This window comes from Pleurodeles waltl, chromosome 2_2, assembly GCF_031143425.1.
Source record: "Pleurodeles waltl isolate 20211129_DDA chromosome 2_2, aPleWal1.hap1.20221129, whole genome shotgun sequence".
In the NCBI taxonomy this organism is placed as follows: domain Eukaryota; kingdom Metazoa; phylum Chordata; class Amphibia; order Caudata; family Salamandridae; genus Pleurodeles; species Pleurodeles waltl.
The window spans coordinates 175,860,729-175,881,035 of NC_090439.1; the positions used below are offsets into that span (position 1 = coordinate 175,860,729).

At 43.6% G+C, this 20,307-nt stretch overlaps 1 protein-coding gene across 5 annotated transcripts in view; it reads right to left on the reverse strand.

Moving 5' to 3' along the window:
* PTPN3 (protein tyrosine phosphatase non-receptor type 3) overlaps positions 1–20,307 on the reverse strand; it is a 1,694,656-nt gene that overhangs the window by 317,206 nt on the left and 1,357,143 nt on the right. For all 5 annotated transcript variants that reach the window (XM_069219598.1, XM_069219596.1, XM_069219595.1 and 2 more), the window contains 2 exons: positions 17,718–17,808; positions 17,057–17,118 (listed from right to left, as the gene is read on the reverse strand). In XM_069219598.1, coding sequence (XP_069075699.1) covers positions 17,057–17,118; positions 17,718–17,808 — 153 coding nt within the window. The remainder of the gene's footprint in view (positions 1–17,056; positions 17,119–17,717; positions 17,809–20,307) is intronic.

The following is a 20,307-nucleotide window of genomic DNA, read 5'->3' on the forward strand; positions in this document are numbered from 1 at the left end:
CCATTGGAGGACATTACCAGTTTACTGTAATGCCTTTTGGTTTGAAAAATGCACCTGCCACTTTTCAGAGGTTGGTGAACACAGTCCTGCAAGGGCTGGAAGCTTTCAGTGCAGCATATTTGGACGATATAGCTGTCTTTAGCTCCAGCTGGGATGATCACCTGGTCCACCTATGGAAAGTTTTGGAGGCCCTGCAAAAGGCAGGCCTCACTATCAAGGCTTCAAAGTGCCAGATAGGGCAGGGTAAGGTGGTTTATCTGGGACACCTTGTTGGTGGGGAACAGATTGCACCACTTCAGGGGAAAATCCAAACAATTATTGATTGGGTTCCCCCTACCACTCAGACTCAGGTGAGAGCCTTCCTAGGCCTCAGTGGGTATTACAGGAGGTTCATTAAGAACTATGGCTCCATTGCAGCCCCTCTTAATGACCTCACATCCAAGAAAATGCCTAAAAAGGTATTATGGACAGCAAACTGTCAGAAAGCTTTTGAGGAGCTGAAGCACGCCATGTGCTCTGCACCTGTCCTGAAAAGCCCTTGTTACTCTAAAAAATTCTATGTCCAAACTGATGCATCTGAATTAGGAGTAGGGGCAGTCCTATCACAACTTAATTCTGAGGGCCAGGATCAACCTGTTGCTTTTATTAGTAGGAGGTTGACCCCTAGAGAAAAGCGTTGGTCTGCCATTGAGAGGGAGGCATTTGCTGTGGTCTGGGCTCTGAAGAAGTTGAGGCCATACCTGTTTGGCACTCACTTCATTGTTCAGACAGACCACAAACCTCTACTTTGGCTAAAACAAATGAAAGGTGAAAATCCTAAATTGTTGAGGTGGTCCACATCCCTACAGGGAATGGACTATACAGTGGAACATAGACCTGGGACTAGCCACTCCAATGCAGATGGACTCTCCAGATATTTCCACTTAGACAATGAAGACTCATCAGGTCATGGCTAGTCTTATTGTCCTTCGTTTGGGGGGGGGGTTGTGTAGGAAAGTACCATCTTGCCTGGCATGTTACCCCCATTTTTCACTGTATATATGTTGTTTTAGTTGTATGTGTCACTGGGACCCTGGTAACCCAGGGCCCCAGTGCTCATAAGTGTGCCTGAATGTGTTACCTGTGTAGTGACTAACTGTCTCACTGAGGCTCTGCTAATCAGAACCTCAGTGGTTATGCTCTCTCATTTCTTTCCAAATTGTCACTAACAGGCTAGTGACCATTTTTACCAATTTACATTGGCTTACTGGAACACCCTTATAATTCCCTAGTATATGGTACTGAGGTACCCAGGGTATTGGGGTTCCAGGAGATCCCTATGGGCTGCAGCATTTCTTTTGCCACCCATAGGGAGCTCTGACAATTCTTACACAGGCCTGCCACTGCAGCCTGAGTGAAATAACGTCCACGTTATTTCACAGCCATTTTACACTGCACTTAAGTAACTTATAAGTCACCTATATGTCTAACCTTTACCTGGTAAAGGTTAGGTGCAAAGTTACTTAGTGTGTGGGCACCCTGGCACTAGCCAAGGTGCCCCCACATTGTTCAAAGCCAATTCCCTGAACTTTGTGAGTGCGGGGACACCATTACACGCGTGCACTACATATAGGTCACTACCTATATGTAGCTTCACAATGGTAACTCCGAATATGGCCATGTAACATGTCTATGATCATGGAATTGCCCCCTCTATGCCATCCTGGCATAGTTGGCACAATCCCATGATCCCAGTGGTCTGTAGCACAGACCCTGGTACTGCCAAACTGCCCTTCCTGGGGTTTCACTGCAGCTGCTGCTGCCAACTCCTCAGACAGGCAGCTGCCCTCCTGGGGTCCAGCCAGGCCTGGCCCAGGATGGCAGAACAAAGAACTTCCTCTGAGAGAGGGTGTGACACCCTCTCCCTTTGGAAAATGGTGTGAAGGCAGGGGAGGAGTAGCCTCCCCCAGCCTCTGGAAATGCTTTGTTGGGCACAGAGGTGCCCAATTCTGCATAAGCCAGTCTACACCGGTTCAGGGACCCCTTAGCCCCTGCTCTGGCGCGAAACTGGACAAAGGAAAGGGGAGTGACCACTCCCCTGACCTGCACCTCCCCTGGGAGGTGTCCAGAGCTCCTCCAGTGTGCTTCAGACCTCTGCCATCTTGGAAACAGAGGTGCTGCTGGCACACTGGACTGCTCTGAGTGGCCAGTGCCACCAGGTGACGTCAGAGACTCCTGCTGATAGGCTCCTTCAGGTGTTAGTAGCCTATCCTCTCTCCTAGGTAGCAAAACCCTCTTTTCTGGCTATTTAGGGTCTCTGTCTCTGGGGAAACTTCAGATAACGAATGCAAGAGCTCATCCGAGTTCCTCTGCATCTCCTTCTTCACCTTCTGATAAGGAATCGACTGCTGACCGCGCTGGAAGCCTGCAAACCTGCAACATAGTAGCAAAGACGACTACTGCAACTCTGTAACGCTGATCCTGCCGCCTTCTCGACTGTTTTCCTGCTTGTGCATGCTGTGGGGGTAGTCTGCCTCCTCTCTGCACCAGAAGCTCCGAAGAAATCTCCCGTGGGTCGACGGAATCTTCCCCCTGCAACCGCAGGCACCAAAAAGCTGCATTACCGGTCCCTTGGGTCTCCTCTCAGCACGACGAGCGAGGTCCCTCGAATCCAGCGACTCTGTCCAAGTGACCCCCACAGTCCAGTGACTCTTCAGTCCAAGTTTGGTGGAGGTAAGTCCTTGCCTCACCTCGCTGGGCTGCATTGCTGGGAACTGCGACTTTGCAGCTACTCCGGCCCCTGTGCACTTCCGGCGGAAATCCTTTGTGCACAGCCAAGCCTGGGTCCACGGCACTCTAACCTGCATTGCACGACTTTCTAAGTTGGTCTCCGGCGACGTGGGACTCCTTTGTGCAACTTCGGCGAGCACCGTTTCACGCATCCTCGTAGTGCCTGTTTCTGGCACTTCTCCGGGTGCTACCTGCTTCAGTGAGGGCTCTTTGTCTTGCTCGACGTCTCCTCTCTCTTCAGGTCCAATTTGCGACCTCCTGGTCCCTCCTGGGCCCCAGCAGCGTCCAAAAACGCCAAACGCACGATTTGCAGCTAGCAAGGCTTGTTGGCGTTCTTTCGGCGGGAAAACACTTCTGCACGACTCTCCACGACGAGAGGGATCCGTCCACCAAAGGGGAAGTCTCTAGCCCTTTTCGTTCCTGCAGAAACCTCAGCTTCTTCTGTCCAGTAGAAGCTTCTTTGCACCCGCAGCTGGCATTTCCTGGGCATCTGCCCATCTCCGACTTGCTTGTGACTTTTGGACTTGGTCCCCTTGTTCCACAGGTACCCTAGATTGGAAATCCACAGTTGTTGCATTGCTGGTTTGTGTCTTTCCTGCATTATTCCTCTAACACGACTACTTTGTCCTTAGGGGAACTTTAGTGCACTTTGCACTCACTTTTCAGGGTCTTGGGGAGGGTTATTTTGCTAACTCTCACTATTTTCTAATAGTCCCAGCGACCCTCTACAAGGTCACATAGGTTTGGGGTCCATTCGTGGTTCGCATTCCACTTTTGGAGTATATGGTTTGTGTTGCCCCTATCCCTATGTTTCCCCATTGCATCCTATTGTAACTATACATTGTTTGCACTGTTTTCTAAGACTATACTGCATATTTTTGCTATTGTGTATATATATCTTGTGTATATTTCCTATCCTCTCACTGAGGGTACACTCTAAGATACTTTGGCATATTGTCATAAAAATAAAGTACCTTTATTTTTAGTATAACTGTGTATTGTGTTTTCTTATGGTATTGTGCATATGACACTAAGTGGTACTGTAGTAGCTTCACACGTCTCCTAGTTCAGCCTAAGCTGCTCTGCTAAGCTACCATTATCTATCAGCCTAAGCTGCTAGACACCCTATACACTAATAAGGGATAACTGGGCCTGGTGCAAGGTGCAAGTACCCCTTGGTACTCACTACAAGCCAGTCCAGCCTCCTACAGCAGGCCACTGGCATTTGAAGTGTACGTGAGAGCCCCGTCACCCTTCCTGTTCAGAAACACCCATCAGAATGCAGATTAATGCAGAAGCAGCTGAGTGTGCTGTGCTTATGGCTGTCTGGGTGGACTGCACAAGGGGGGTTGTCAACCAGCACAGACCAGACGTGGACCAGAGACAGGCTGTAAGGTACAGAAGGCAGTAAGGGCAGAGAAATGCCTACTTTCTAAAAGTGGCATTTCTAAAATAGCAATGTAGAATCCAAATTCACCAGTAAGTAGGACTTATCACTACCATTCCATCCATACCAAACATGATAAAGCTATTCCTCTCAAATCAGAAATAATCACTTAAAAGCATATAAGGGAATTTCTAAGGCTGGCATATGAGAGAAGCAGGCTTTACACTAGTGAAAAACGACTTTGGGAGTTTTTCACTACCAGGACATGTACAACATATAAATACATGTCCTGCCTTTTACTTATATAGCATCCTGCCCTATGGGCTACCTAGGGCCTACCTTAAGGGTGACCTATATGTAATAAAAGGGGAGTTAAGACTTGACAAATAGTTTAAAATGTCAAGTTGAAGTGGCATTGAAACTGCACAAACAGCCTTGCAATGTCAGGCCTGAGCCATGGTTAAGGGGCTACTTAGGTGGATGGCAAAATCAGTGCTGCAGGCCCACTAGTAACATTTAATTTACAGGCCCTGGGCACATATAATACACTTTACTAGGGACTTATAGGTAAATTAAATATGCCAATCAGGTATAAGTCAATGTTACCATGTTATAGGGAGAGAGCACATTCACATTAGCACTGGTTAGCAGTGGTAAGGTGCCCAGAGTCCTATGGCCAACAAAAACAAGGCCAGAAATAGAGGAGGAAAAAGGCAAAAAATGTGGGGTGACCCTTCAGAGAGGGCCATTTTCCAACACCAGGATTTTAACTTCTATATTTAATAGCGAGATTGGGCGGTAAGATTTGCACCTTTCTCTTTGTTTGCCCTTCTTGAGCAAAACTGTTATTGTGGCAGTCCAGAGATCCAGTGGGAGAGAGCCTGATTCATGTACTTCTTGATAGAGGTTCAACAGGTGGGGTACCAGTAGATCTGGGTAGAGTTTATAGAATTCAGCGGAGATGCCGTTGGGTCAGGGTTTTTATCTGTCCTCAGTTTAGAGACAGGTGCTTGTACCTCGGCAAACCTGAGGTCTCCCTCCAAAGCCTCCAATGCATCCACCCCTAGACTGGGGCTGGAATGTCGGGCAGATATCAGACAAATTCTTTAGGACTGCCAAGGGAGTGAGCATCATAGAACGTTCTATAATAGTTAGTGAGTACCTGAACGGTCGTGGTATGGGTTACACCCACACTGTCTCTGATAGTCTGCACCCATCTGGCTTCCATTTCCATTTTACTGAGCCAGGCGAGGAGTTTCCCGGCCTTATCACCTATGTCAGATAGCCGGTGTAACGTTGCCAGCCTCTGCTATTTAGCATTGTTTTGTGTCAAATCACAGTATTCTATGTGTCATGCCTCAAGCGGTCAAAGGATCAGGGGGTCTAATGTTGCAACAGACTGCTCCTCTAAATGAAGCATCTGACATTCTAAGTGTTCTTCGCGATCCCCCACTTTTTTTTTCTGGGAGATCAGATTTTGAACCCTATCTCCCAGAACGGTCTTATAAGCTTCCCAACGTATAACACTAGAAACTACTGTCTCCTTGTTTTCCACAAAGAAGAGTTTGGTGTCTGTCCTGAGACCCCTGTCCACCTCTTTATCCTGCAGGTCTCAAGGATTTAGTTTCCACCCTGTATTTTGATGTCTAGGTTTTGTTCCCCGTCTAACGAGGAAAGGGGAGTGATCTGATAGTCCCGGGGCTAGATAGTCTGCTTGAGCTACCTTTCCTACCTCGCCCTCAAGTACAAATATGTAATCCAGCCGGGAATAAGCTTTATGAGTCCCTGAGAAATAGGAGTATTGTCTGTCTTGTGGGTGTTTATGTCACCATAATTCACATAGCCCAAATGGTTTGACAAAATGTGGTAAAAGGGTGTTTTTTGGAGCCACCACATGTCTCAGATTTATCAAGTGGTATGTGCATTACACCATTAAAGTCCCCACCTAACACATGGAGGGATAATAGTGTTTCCAAGAGGATATCGACCACCTTAGCCAGTGTAGGTGCCTGTAATCGAGGAGGGGTGTAGAAGCATACTAGGGTAGCCTGCCTCCATCCCCATGTACACCTTACTCCTACATATTCGCCCTGTGTGTCATTCCATCTTTGGCCCACCATGAAGGGGGAGACTTTCTGATCAATATTGCCAATCCTGGGGACCTTGAAGTATAGCCTGCATGGGCCAGAGCCGAGAATCACTTACAGAGAATTTAACAGATCATCTCAGCAGTGTCTTCCCAGCAGCTAATGGAGAGCATCAAGCGCTAGGACAAAGACTGACCAAGACAATCTCTGCCCATACCGGGATTTCAACAAATCTCAGACATGATTCAATAAGACTATTACACAGCATAGGGTATAATACATTGGAGTCCAGATCTCAAAGCATTTTTCACCTGTAAGATCAACCTAGGTGTATAAAATGCTAAACTTGTGCAAGGAAATTCCCATTTCTGATTCATATAATCAGTTTTCCTGGAATTTTCCTTGCAAAAATGTAGTAACAAGGACATGTTTAAATTATTACTGGATGGGTCAAAGTGTAAAGATCAGTCAAAACAAACTTGTAAATTGGTTGATACTGAAACAATTTGCATGGATTTTTTCAACACTGAGTGAAAACAATTACAACTTTAATTCTACCAAGACCAATATTAAGTTTGGCTCTCTGGTGGGAACAGTGAAAGAACACCACAAGGCGAAAAAAGTTCTCATGAATTAACACAAACAATTTAAGTGTGCTAAGGAACATTTAATTCACATTTTCACCTGCAGAAATTTGCACGTTTTGGAAATTATGTATGATTACTTGTTGAGCATTCAAGCATTCCTGGAATACTAAAGTTGCTAAACATTTTACAAGCGTATGTGTGGACTTCTTTTTTTTAGAGTTACATAAAAGTCTGACATTTGATCCAACCATTGGAGCCATAATTTGGGAACATATTGTCAACTGTTTTACCTTATCCTTAGTGGATCAGGGTGCTAAGATCATGAATATTTACCTCCTTAAGCATTTTCACACTCACTATGCAATTTGTTTGCTGCTCTCTGGGGAAGAAAACGTTATATATATTTTCGATAACAATACTTACAGTTGATACTATGCCTTTTGGTATAAACTTCACATTATGAATAGTTCCATGCAAGAGACAGTATCTGGAAACATTTCTAACTACAGCTTTCCAGTGCTGCCACGTGACTCTGGTCTACATAGGGCATGACCTAGTGTGCCGGAGTCAGTTCCTCACTTTTTTGTATGCCCAATCACGGATAAAGGAATGAACTAAAAGAGCTTCACGACATCAGACTATAAAACAACAGAAGTAACAAGTTGGGTACCTTAGAACCTTATTATGAACGTTACTACTTCAGAAGGGAAGGACAGTGAGCAATAAAGAGGAAGATATACTATTCACCTGAAATAGCTTCACAGAAGGTAAGCAGCTTTTTTCTTCTGATGGGCTACTTCTTCCCACAGTTTCCTCACCCTGTAAGAGTTTCAAATTACCCACTGGAAGCCAGGACTGCATACTGATGATACCAAGGAAAAAATGCAGCACAACCACAGCAAAGTATCCATGACTCAGTGCTTGAGCCACTAGGCAATAATGCCTGACAATGATATGCAACGAAGACCAAGTGGCCACCTACCAAATATTTCCACTGAAACACCACTGCCCTGTCCAGGGCAGCTGAAGCCCCTGTGGCACTAAAAGTACATGCAAACCAGAGGTTCCATAGTGGGCAAGAGATAACAGATCTCAACGGAAAAAGTGACTCAATGTAAAACAGTACAATTGGTCATGGTCTTCCCTTTCTAAGGCCCATTAAAACTAACCATCAGCTGGTTATCCACTTTCTCTGAGGTTGTCCAATTGATGTTATCGGAAACAGCTCACATATGGCCTAATCACTTCAACTGCTCCTCTTCCTTAGGAGGATGAAGAGGGGATAGAAAATGGAATAGTGATTAATGCCCAGGTGAAAGCAGACACTACGTTTGAAAGAAAGGAAGCCTAAAGTACGCAGAACCAGCTTTCTTGGGTAGAATACAGTACATGGCAGCCATACCGACACAGCCTGCAACTCTGCAGCAATCTACTCAATCTATATGACGTGTCCAAATAATAAGCTCCAACAGACCGGCATACTAATTTTCTACTCATCCAGTCAACAGTGATGAGAATCTGCTGAGCAACATCACCTTGCAATTTCTACAGAACTTCCAAGTTTAGCAGAACCGGAGGAAATGCATAAAGTAGGTTCTGTGAACAGTCCAACCACAACATGTAACCCAGAGAACCACCACATGGTGGGTCTGAAAAACAGAGAACTGAGGGTATTTCCTTTTTGGAGCTATGGCAAACAGAGTGGTGCAGGAAAATCCGAAATGAGAGAAAATCCCACCAGTGACCTCGGGTGGTATTTATATTTGGGCTCCTCCAGGGACAAGTGATTTAAGGAATTCCCTTTCATATTCAAAACACCTGCCAGATAAGCTGCCACTAATTCACTGTTTTAGAGAACAGCCCCGAACATTCAAGGCCTCCCATCACAGGGTAGAGGAATGCACTCCAACCTGTCTGCTGAGGTAGTATAGGGAGGCAGGGGCATCTGAAGGAAACTGCACAACACAGCCAAAAATGCATGCTAATAGCCTACTGATATGCATTTATGTGGTATTCTAACAAAGATTAAAGGCATTGCAGCATCATCTCCCCTGAATGTGCACCTCAACCCAACAGGGTGATGTCTATAACAGTGGCCTGGGATTGCGAAGGACTGAAGCTGCCCACAATGTGAGGCTGGAGGAGCACAGCCATTAATCAGTTTCTCCAAAGGCAGAGAAAAAGATTGCCATATGAGCAGAGTGGATCCCCGGATGCTAGGTCCTCTGCCATCTGAGGCACCATTGGAAGGACATACCCTGCCACAGGGCAAGGCCCGCAAAAGGATGCATACGACCATCAAGCTCAAAGGTCGGACTACCTTTAGAATTGAAGTCAGCATAAAGTCTAAGACATTGGGATGCTAGCTCATATATCCGACATCAACTGAGGAAGAGGAGAAGCCTGATTCAGTTAGGGTCCAATAATGCACCAATGAAGACCAACCTCTAAGTCAGGGTGAAATTGGACTGCTGCTGGTTAATGGGGAACCACAGGCGATGTACTTTGGTCAATGTGCCCAACAAATATTCTGAAACTATTGCATCAAACCTGCCTTGACCAGCCAATCATTCAACCATAGAGATACATGACTGGTGACATTATGAAAGAGATTTCTACCACAACCATCACCTTGATGAAGACTTGTAGAGGAGTCATAGGACCAAAATACACCTGCATGAATCGGTATTGCTGTGATCACACCATGAAACAGAAGTAAAACCTGTGTGCTGGGAGGATCAAAAGATGAAAATAGGCATACTGGAGATAAAATTAGTTACTTACCTATAACTCCAGTTCTCCAGCATTGGTATATGTCATGTATTCACATGCTTGAATCATTCCCTGTCATGTGGCCAAGAATTCCCTGTAATCTTAAATAAACAGTGTTAAAATGGCCATGGACCTCAGCAACAGTGTATTTTTATTAGCAAATCCACCTCATTTGAAAGAATCCGAACTTCAGATAACGAGGAGAGAATATTCACTCTCATACTCCTTCCTACTACAAGCCAGCATAGCTCGGATTTCAAAGCACAAAGTGTGATTAGAGTACATAATTAATGAGTCTATCACAGTGGACGAGGGAGAATCACATGTGAATATATGAAAGATACCAGTGCTGCAGACCTTGAGTTACAGGTAATAACTAATTTCTTCTCCAGCTTTGGATCTATCATATATTCACATGCTTGAATCAGCAGTACATAACAATTGCAATGAAGTAGCAAGCAGGTTCAACTTTGTGCACTTTTGCCTGCTACATTCTCATTCAGACATTGGTGCTGCGTGCACATGTGCCTGTTCCTATGGAGAGCCACATGGCAGATGCCTTGCAAAGCCATACTATAGTAAGGTGCTGCAGTCGTCGTCAAGTTCCTGGTGGAATGCGCATTCACTATTTCTTAGAGTGGACGCTTCACCTTGTTGGGGCAAAAGGTGATGCAGGCTAAGAGCCAAAGTGCTATACCTTGTTTGGACAGGGGTCAGCCTATGCCTGGAAGCCCGAAGAAGACAACCAGCTGATCAGAAGAGCAAATGTCTTTATCGTGTCTATAAAAAATGGATGTGCCTGTGCATATTAGGCAAGTGAAATTACTTTTCTGCTGACATTGTGGGATTTTTAAAAAAAGAGCACGTAATGGCAGGTTCATTTGGATGAAAATCAGTAGGGACCTTAGGCATAAACTTAGGTTTGGTCCTTAAAACGACTGTGTCCTCAGTAAAGCACACAGAGTTCTTTCACTGTAAATACATGCATTTCTCCCAATCTGCATCTTGAAGTAAGCGCCAAGAGAAGCTTTATCTTCTGGGAGATTAATTTTAGATGCACTCTGTGGATTGATTCGAATGGAGGCAGCCTGAGCTAGCCTAGGACAGTATTAAGCACCCAAGATACTGGTAAACGCTTGTCAGGAGGAAATTATGTGAACACCCTTTCATAAACTGCTTTATGATACACTGTGAAAACAGGGTAGTCAAATTACCTTCTGTTCTTTGAAACCTGTGAAAATGCTGTGCAGTGTTCTTGTACTGATGAGTATTTTACACATTTGTGGCTAGGCTCAGCAAATATGGAAATATTTGGTGGGGTGTTATAGTCACTTAATGGAATCAGGTGAATTTGCACCAGGCACATAACTCTTTCATTTAGCATTATAGGTGTTCTTGGTAGCTGGTACCAGTGCTTGAGCCAGGATGTTTCTATATTCAGACTTGAGATCCAAATGACCAAACTCTAGGTTGTCAGCAGTGGTTGAAGTGAGCGGGATTGTAGGGGCATGACGTGCCCACACTTTTTAAATTTCAGAAAAAGAGTTCCCCTACTTTTAATGAAAAGGCAACCATCTGGGACAGTTGATTACAAGAGATGAAATGCTTCAGCTTAAGTGTAAGGCAAGGAGTCTTCTGTGTTATGAAACCGAGGGATGGGGAGACAGTTAAACAAGCCTTCTTGCCAGGATGCCTGCTTAACTGAAAGTAATGTAAATGTGCGTAACTGGTTAATCTGCAAATGTAAGGGGTGCGTGGAAGTCAATACTGGCTGTAATTAATGGCATCAGTTAAATCTTCCTGATAACACAAGTTTATTCTTTTTGCGTGGTAGTGAAAGGGAGATACCAGCTAAGCTGTAAAGTGCATGCTTTAAAAAAAAATACACTTTGTACAGTATTACTAAAATCTATATTTTGGAAGCCCTTTTTATTTTGAACTTTTTTTAGCAGCCTATCTTCTAATGTGTGTAATTTAAGATTAAAATAATGACTTACATTTCCACAGTGCTTTCTATCACAGACTGGGACCTCATAGCACAAAACATCCGCAAGTCACTATTCTCCACTGCATCAGCCAGGGTTCAGTTCTGTGGCTTTCAGGTTACAGACACAGATCTCTGCAGTGCATTAACTAATAGAGGTTTCATAATCTACAATAGTGCATTTCCCACTGATTAAATTAGCTAGCATTGTTTTTCATTTAAGCTGTGTATTATTTTATATAGAGTTACCTAAATGTGAAAAAGCAAAAAAAGTTACAAAATATTTTGTTTTTTTAGCCAAGCTCACTCACCCTGCTCGCAGCATCACAGTTCCCATACTTTTTTTTTTATGTACTTTGACCATTGGTCATCAGGTACCAAGCTATCAGGCTCAACGACCGGACGTCGTGGTGTAGTATTTCTCTGTCATGCTTCTGCAGAGGATCTTCAAATCCATTGTTAGTGGAATTGATAGATGCAAAGATAGGTTCAGACGCTTGGTAACCCAGTATTGCTATGGCCACGCAGGGGCAATTAGACCCTAGGGATCAGGGCAAAAGTCAAAAGGACACTGGAATATTTGATCGAAAAGGCAATGGTCTGGAGTCTTGTTGCCAAAAGCTTCTGGAGTAGCACTGGCACTTCCCGTTATTCTGCATAGCAGACAAGTCCAGTGCATGGTCCCCATTTTGGAAGATGTAATCCACTTGGTCTTTGTGAAGCTCCCACTTGTGCCAATCCATCACTGTTCAAATTAATGCATCCTCCTCATCTTTTACACATCCAGGGAGGAGCTCTAAGGCGATGTCTACTTGGTGGGAAATGGCCCAGTCCCACAGGATCTGTGCCTCTTCTGACAGAGGTTGGGACCTTGTTCCTCCCTGCTTGGCGATGTAAAACATCGGTGTCAAGTTGTCTGCTCTGTTGAAGATCGCATGACCTGCAAGCCTGGGAAAGAACGCCTACAGACAGAGTCGTACAGCGAAGCAGGATGTTGATATTGAGCTTCTTTCCTGCTTCTAACCATACACTCTAGGTTAATAGTTCATTCATGTGAGCCCCCCTCCAACCCTCTACAGAGGCACTGGCTGTAAACACTAATCTGTCCGATGAAAGGTACAAAGGAAGTCCTGTGTTACGGTTTGTCAGAAACTGCTACTATACTAGTGCCTGCTTGAGACCCTGCCATCCGATGCTCTGAGAGCTTGTTTCCACTAGCTGTCCATTTCTTACTGGACAGGTCTTATCCAGAGCCTGTAAAAGCATATAAGACCTAAGCATGATGACATCAGGCCCACCAGAGACTTTCTGCTGCCTGACCAGGGCCGTATGTTTGGCCGAGAAGTTATTTGCATGGACTGAAAAGTCATTAGTCTGACTGTCGAGCGAAAAGCCATTCCCAATTGCGCATCCAGTTTTGCTCCAAGAACTGAAGCTTTGCTATGGTTGCATATAAAACTTTTTGGGTGTTCAGTGTTTGACTAAACTTGGGGAATAGAATGATGCAGGAGGCCACAGAAGCTGTTGCTTCTTCCTTAGAGTGCAACTTCTCAAGGCAATTATAAAAGTGTGAGTAAACTTGACAACCCTGCCACCTGAGGAAGGCAACAAACTGCACTAGGCACTTTGTAAATATCTATGGCACTGATTTGAGACCAAATGGAAGCACCTTAAATTGGTACAGCTGTTCCACCACTGCAGAACTCAGGTATTTTCAGTGCTTCCAGTGTCTTGGCTTGTGGAAATGTGAATCTAGAACCAGGGACACCTAGAGGACATCAGGACATCTATGTGTGTTAATATACAAAAGGTCTGCTTTTTCAGGAACATGTTCAGTTTACTGAGGTCCATGATAGGTCTTGATTGCCCTGTTTTCTTCCTTATCAGAAAGAATCTAGAATAAAATCCCTGGTTCCCCTGGGATTTCATTATCATAAATATTGTACAATTAGGAAGGAGAATTTCCTGTTGCAGCTCTCCAAATGAAAGTGGTGCTCTTTCATGAGTGGGCAAAAAAGTGCTTTCTAAAAAAACTCCAAGATATACTCGGAGTGTACCCCAGCAGTCTTGTGTTATGGACTCCCATGTGGGAGGAAAACGGAAATTATCTCCCTATCATTCGAGGTGGGGATGCTGCAGTGGGCATCTGTGAGAAGTCAAGCTTGTTTTTGGTTGTCCTGAGACTTCCTTTGCCAGGTGCCCCTTTTCCGACCAGAAGATGTGCCATGCCCTTATCTGTGTGTTTTATTGTTGTTTATAACACTGGTCATACCCAGTGGTTTTGTAGAATAATATGGGTGCAGCTTGCTCTCTTGCTCCTCTGTTGGTCTAAGATCTTTGTGAGCCACAAAAGGTTGTTAGACTTAGACAACGGTGCCGGAGCACCCAAAGATTTTGCCATATCTGTTTTGGTATTCTGAACATGCTTTTCAAACAGAGTCTCCATCAAACAGCATGTCCAACATTTTTGCTTGGCCGTCTGGACGGAAAGCTGTAGATCACAGACAAGACATCTATGCTTTCTTACTACAGCTGCTACAGCCACCTGGTGAAAGCCTGTTTTTGAAAATATCTACTGCTGCATCAATAATGGCGGCTGAGGTTGATGCAAACCTCTCTTGATGAAAGTTATAGCAGTGTCCCTCTTATCCTCCAGTATAAGGTCAGTAAGTGGTGAGATGGCCTACAATTGGCAAGCCATTTGCGGCCTTGACTGATGTTGCTGCCATGGAACTGTGTAGCCTAAATTATTGATATGCCTGCTATCTCTAATATAGGTGAATGGGAGCAGAGCATGGCATGGTTAAGTTTTTATGATCTGCGCTAGGCCACAGACATGATGGCAGAGTCTTGGTTGTGATAGCCTGTAAGAAAGACAGTTTAGGGCTGTATCTGGAGACCTGCACTTCTTCAAATGGGGAACCACTGCTGGGACACTGGATGGCATTTTCATCCATACAAAATCCAGTATTGGTATGGACCTAATAGCTGCTGCTTGAAGTCATATAGGTAGTGATGTTACTCCAGATAGGGCATCAAAAGATATAATTTTTAGCTGCTCTCTCAAGCTCATGAAAAGGGCTATGTCGTCTGGAGGTGAATCTGGCTAGATGAGCGATTTATCATCTTGCTTCAGTGGGATGTAATCATCTAACTTCTCACTTACCCCATCCTTATGTAGTTCACTCTCTTTCTCTTCATCAGAATACACTGAATCAGAGGAGTCCTCATCTCCCATATCTTTAGGAGTTGGTGGGATCAGTAATGATGGGACTGTCCTTAGAGGCTGGTCCAAAATAGGTAAAGGAAGTGGAGGTGGCGTGCTGGTAGTGGCAGCGGTGTTGGGAGTAGGAGAAGTGCCAGACATAGGCCGTCCGGCATGCTCCTGGAGCACTATTTGAAAAGTGTCCATCATCTATTGTAAGGTTGACAAAAAAGCAGCAGACATCTGCAAAACGTCAGTCTGCATAGCCATGATCAGGTGAAATCAGCTCTGAAAGTCTGTGGGTCGTAGTCGAGTCAACGGTGTCAACGAGGACCTGGTCGTGGAACGTGTCGATAATGGTGTCTTCCTAGATGCTGACGAGTCCTGTCTCGTGGGTGAGAATGGGAACATCATCGACCATGGTGCTTTTTCTATGTTGATGATGGTGACATGGAAGTCACCAGCAGAAACTGGGGTTCAGTTAGGACTTGTAAAGAGCCAGATTTATGCGCTGATTTTTACGCAGTCTGGTTTTCGTCCTCTCTAGAGAGACTTTCTGAAGAAACCTCAGTCTTTTTCTCTGAGGAGGTGGCTACAGACTCCTTAGGAAACAAGCCCAGCACTAGGAAATCCACGTTTCCGGTTTCACGCCACCTTTGTGGAAGTGCTTGGTGAAGCACTTTGGACAAAATCATCCACAGGTGAGGGGGCATCCAAATTATGGGGTATTTTTATCTTTCCAGTAGGTAAAATGTCAGCCTCCTCTCTCTATCCTTAAGTCTTTGAAGGAAAGATTCTTTAAATGTCACCACCTTGTGTGCTGGATAAAGACAGTAAATACAGTGCCCATGTGGAGTCATTAGTGTAGATTTTCTTTAGGTCACAGGTACAGCAGGATTACAAAAGTGGTTTTCTGTCATGATGACAACTGGTGAAAAAGGAAAGGTCTTCCTGGCCCAGATATAAGGAAAAATACCAGAAAATTACCCCCAAAAAACTTAGAGCATGCTTAAATCTGATGATGATGCTGGCTAAGCATCAGTGTAGACGAGAAAGTATCTAGATATGGTTACTGAAAGGTTAAAGCAGAGTTGTTCTCTGGGGCTCCTTCACTTTCAAACTGCAGTAAAAATATGAGCTATAATGGCCTCTCGGGGGAACACGAGTGCTAGCACTTACACCTCATTGGCTGAAGTTAGGATTCTTTCAAATGAGGTTGGTGTGCTACTAAACAAACACTGTTGTTGAGGCCTATGATAGTTTTAAACTGTTGTTTAGGATAACCGGGCAATCCTCTGCCACACCAGTTGGAATTATTAAAGCAAGCGCTGATGCTGGAGAACCAGGGACACCATCCAGTCCTGCATGTTCAAGGACCGTCGGCCCTAACTCTGGGAGACCATCCTGCACTAATCCTGACAGACAAAGAGGTTCAAGAGTGTCAAGCCCAAAATGAACATGAGAACCCCAGCCTTTTTGGGGACCAGGAAGTATAGGAGATAAAATAACAATCCCACCTGGTCTACAGGGATCCCTTCTATGCCCCTCTTTGTGGCAAACCCAGGACTTCCATCTCCAAGATCGAGGTGTGGGCTGGGGGTCACCTCCTGAGGGATGGTGGATGTTCTGGACGAGTTGCTAAAAAGGACTGGCACACTCAACACTCTGAGGTGCTAAACTCCCACTGAAGCAAAAAATAGGAGACTCTTACCCCAAACAGAACCTTATGGAGGAAGGGGGACCAATCAGACCAGCTTAGAGGCTGCCGAATCAGTAGGTTTGACCTTTCAGGAAAGTTTGTCACTGCCAAGAAGGTCTTGAAAAGCTAAAAAAAAAAAATGAGTGACGCTGGTGAAATTGTTTCGCCAGTCAGTGCCCTATACTAGAGCTGTTTTTGCAGTGCTCCCAGCAAACGCCACTTTTTTCATCAAACAGCCAGTTCATCTCAAGATCTCACTGCACAGTTATTTACAGTGAAAACTATTCAGCAAACAGCTGGACATACTCTGAAGATGGATATTCTGAAATCTTCTGTTACCTTATACCCAGGAGTGTCACAGAGATGGGATATACTCAAAGTGTGGGGACCCGCACACGATAATTCAGAAATCATGCAAATAGACAAACCTTGCACCCTTATCTTGCATACACAGTTCTTTAGAAGGCACTGATGTTGTTAGGAAGTAGTGACATGATGTAACAGAATACAGTTGAACTGCCTAGTGAGAATCAGCTCAACACAGTTTAGCCGTAAGGTTAACTTACATTTACATAGTTTGCATTAATATACTCCTCATTTCCTTGTAAAACTACCCGGGTGGCATCATCTGTGGAAAGAAGAGAATGTGAAGGATGGATTAAATTAATTATATACTAGAAGAGTTTACTATTAAGATCACATATTATTTGGATATTTAGGCAGTGAAACAGGTTTAATACCATATACCTATCATACAAAATGATTTGCCAAAGGAAATTATTTTTGAACAGCTTAAAATTATGCTGGAGATGGTAATCCAACCTCAGAACCGAAACACTTAATTGTGGCCTGTTTTTTGTTTGTTTTTTTAAATAACACAAACCTTCAAACAAACCTTTACAAGATTTTTTACACTTGATCATTACTAAATTATTTGAAACTAGAGCTGTATCCCAGAGCTGTTTTGTTCCAATAGAGGCAGAGCTTAGGGGCAACTTATTTTGGGCAGGACAATTGTTCTTGTGGGTTTAGCTCATTCTCCTTTGTGATAAAATAGTTTGGGTTATCAATTGATGCATGCTCCAACATATGGAACTAAAGCCCCTGATATGCCTGAGTGCGGGCAAGTAACATTCATGGGTCAGAACATGATGGCTTTGCCCGCAGAGGTCACTTATTGTTTGGTGGGTTGCAACATAACAAACATGACAACACCTTTATACTTACAAGGCAGAACATCTTTATATCGGTTTTTGTCCATATTTGGTCCTGACTTCGCACAAGTAATGGCCAACCCGGGCTTCTTTCGGTAAAGTTGCTGCAAAACAGATCGGAGAAAGCAAGGTTCATCCAACAAACTGAAATATTGCTAATCTTTCACATCATTAAATCCGTATCTATAGTTTGTTGGTGCTAAGGTCGTACAAAATGGATAGCTAACCATTTGTTGACCAGTATAACCGTATTTTTGAAAACGCGAGTTTACAGCACAAAACCTAACTATGAGTGAGTTAGGAAACGCAATTCAAATGAATACAGCCCTCTTTGTCTCCAGACATGGTTTTGTAGTACAATTACATACCGGACAGCAGCCATTACAAGACGAAACGAGAATAACAAGAAATTCACGAACAGATGCACTGGTCACCTCCATTAAGTCAGCGTATGGGTCGACATCAATGAATCTCATTACAACTACATCCAACCTGATTGTATTGTAACTGCACCGACGCAGGAAGCCTGCCCGCACAATCATTAATTAGTTTCCACTTTTTATAATTTATTTTAGATGTCTGATATAGTGCAGTAAAGGGAAGTTATAACACTGTTATATTAACAGGGATAGCTCAACACGATGGACTGATGGCAGAATATTCTGGTTAAGGCGTGAGAATGAGTTGAAATCTAAGCAGAGATGATTTTCCATATTTGCATAAAGCATTGGTGTCAAGTCCGAGATCCGGACCCATATCTGTGTTCTAAAAACAGCACTTTAGCTACCAGGCCACATCTCCTCCAAGTTAAAAATGCTATTGTCTACCTACTCTTTTTAACAAACATAGTAAGGCTAGATTAACCAGTGAAACGAAGACTTGATTTTTATTTAGTAACACAGAAAAACAACGTGACACTTAAAAAGGTTGCAAACCAAAGTCACTTAACAGACCGCACTCCCCTCCATAAAGGTTTCTTTGTACTGGAGAGAAAAAATAATTAACTTGACGCATGGTGGTCTCAATTAAACTCTTCACAAATCGACAGTTTTAGTCAAACCGAAGCACTTAGCTCAGGCTTCTGTGTTCTTTGTAAAATTATGTCACAGGCACGGCTCCGATCGAGGGACTTAAAACCATTAACCTCTTTCCATAACTGTGGAGACTATGGGGGTTATTACAACTTTGGAGGAGGTGTTATCCGTCCCAAAAGTGACGGTAAAGTGACGGATATACCACCAGCCGTATTACAAGTCTATTATATCCTATGGAACTCGTAATACGGCTGGTGGTATATCCGTCACTTTACCGTCACTTTTGGGACGGATTAACACCTCCTCCAAAGTTGTAATAACCCCCTATAACTAGATGCAATCTTAAAAATACCTCGAATTCAATACATCCCAGACTAGTGAAGTTGTTTTCTGTTCCAGGTTTAATTTTTAGAATGCACAACAATTCTGTGATGCCGCTAGTAATTGTCAGTGTATTGTGTTCCCAATTACAATGGACCAAATTTTCACTTAGGCTTCTTTTATATATGTGGTACCGGAAATCAATCTTTGTCAGAAGGTACATACATAGGTCACTCAAAAAGAACCCAGAACACTGTCTGCAGATGTGTTGCTTCCTGACCGAGCCTGTAGTGCCTTTGTGCCGCACACAACAAAGATGTGCATCTCCAAGAGAAAAAAACTTGATTAAAGACTGGTGATCAAAATTTATAAGCACAGCAATAAAAGAATCCTTGAATATAAACGACTAAGAAAAATCAGCACATCTATATCTTGTGATTAATATTTTTCTGTTGTGTGCCTCATCCCATCCAGCCAATACGACAGATGAAACCAATCCGAGACTTTAAGAGAACACCTGAGAAGAAAATCTATGAAAACTCAAACATCCTCCATGGAAAAAGATGCTTGGGGATGAGTTTCATGCTTTCCTATATCGTTCATCTAGAACCTGCAGACAAAATAGAGCTGTTCATCAAGACAACACCTAACATCATGAAAACTCTGGATCAAGCCAAAAGGAGAATGGCAGACTAAATGGAAACTTGCACCATGAGCTCTTTGTACTGAGGCATAACAAAGATGATGCTATTCAGAATAGCAAAGGAACCAGACATTCCACACTAAATTTCCCAATCAGCTAACACATCTGGAGAGGACAGCATTTTTTCTCTAAAAAGGATTTCAAGGAAATTGAGTGTAAGCTTTACTAGGGAATCTTTAGAGCTGGACAATGCGAAGACCCCACCAATAACGCTCATACAAGTTTTGTATCAGTTCAGTTCAGCTCACAATTTTTGGAACGCAAGAAAATGATTAGATGGGTCCAAATGGCTATCTACAGACTGGCTCTTGAACCCATTTTTCTTTGTTTTGTTAGTTTGCTTTTTAATCTTTTATCTCTTTTACACATTTCATTCCTCACCTCACAGCTTTCTTAACCACTCACGCCATAACCTTTCGCTTTGCACATTATTATTCATTATGTAAACAGCTTTTAAGCCATCTTAAGATTTCTGAATTTTGTGCTATATTTTTGCATACAAGGGCTAGAGCAGCTGATTGCTTAATAAAAAATCAAACTGATAT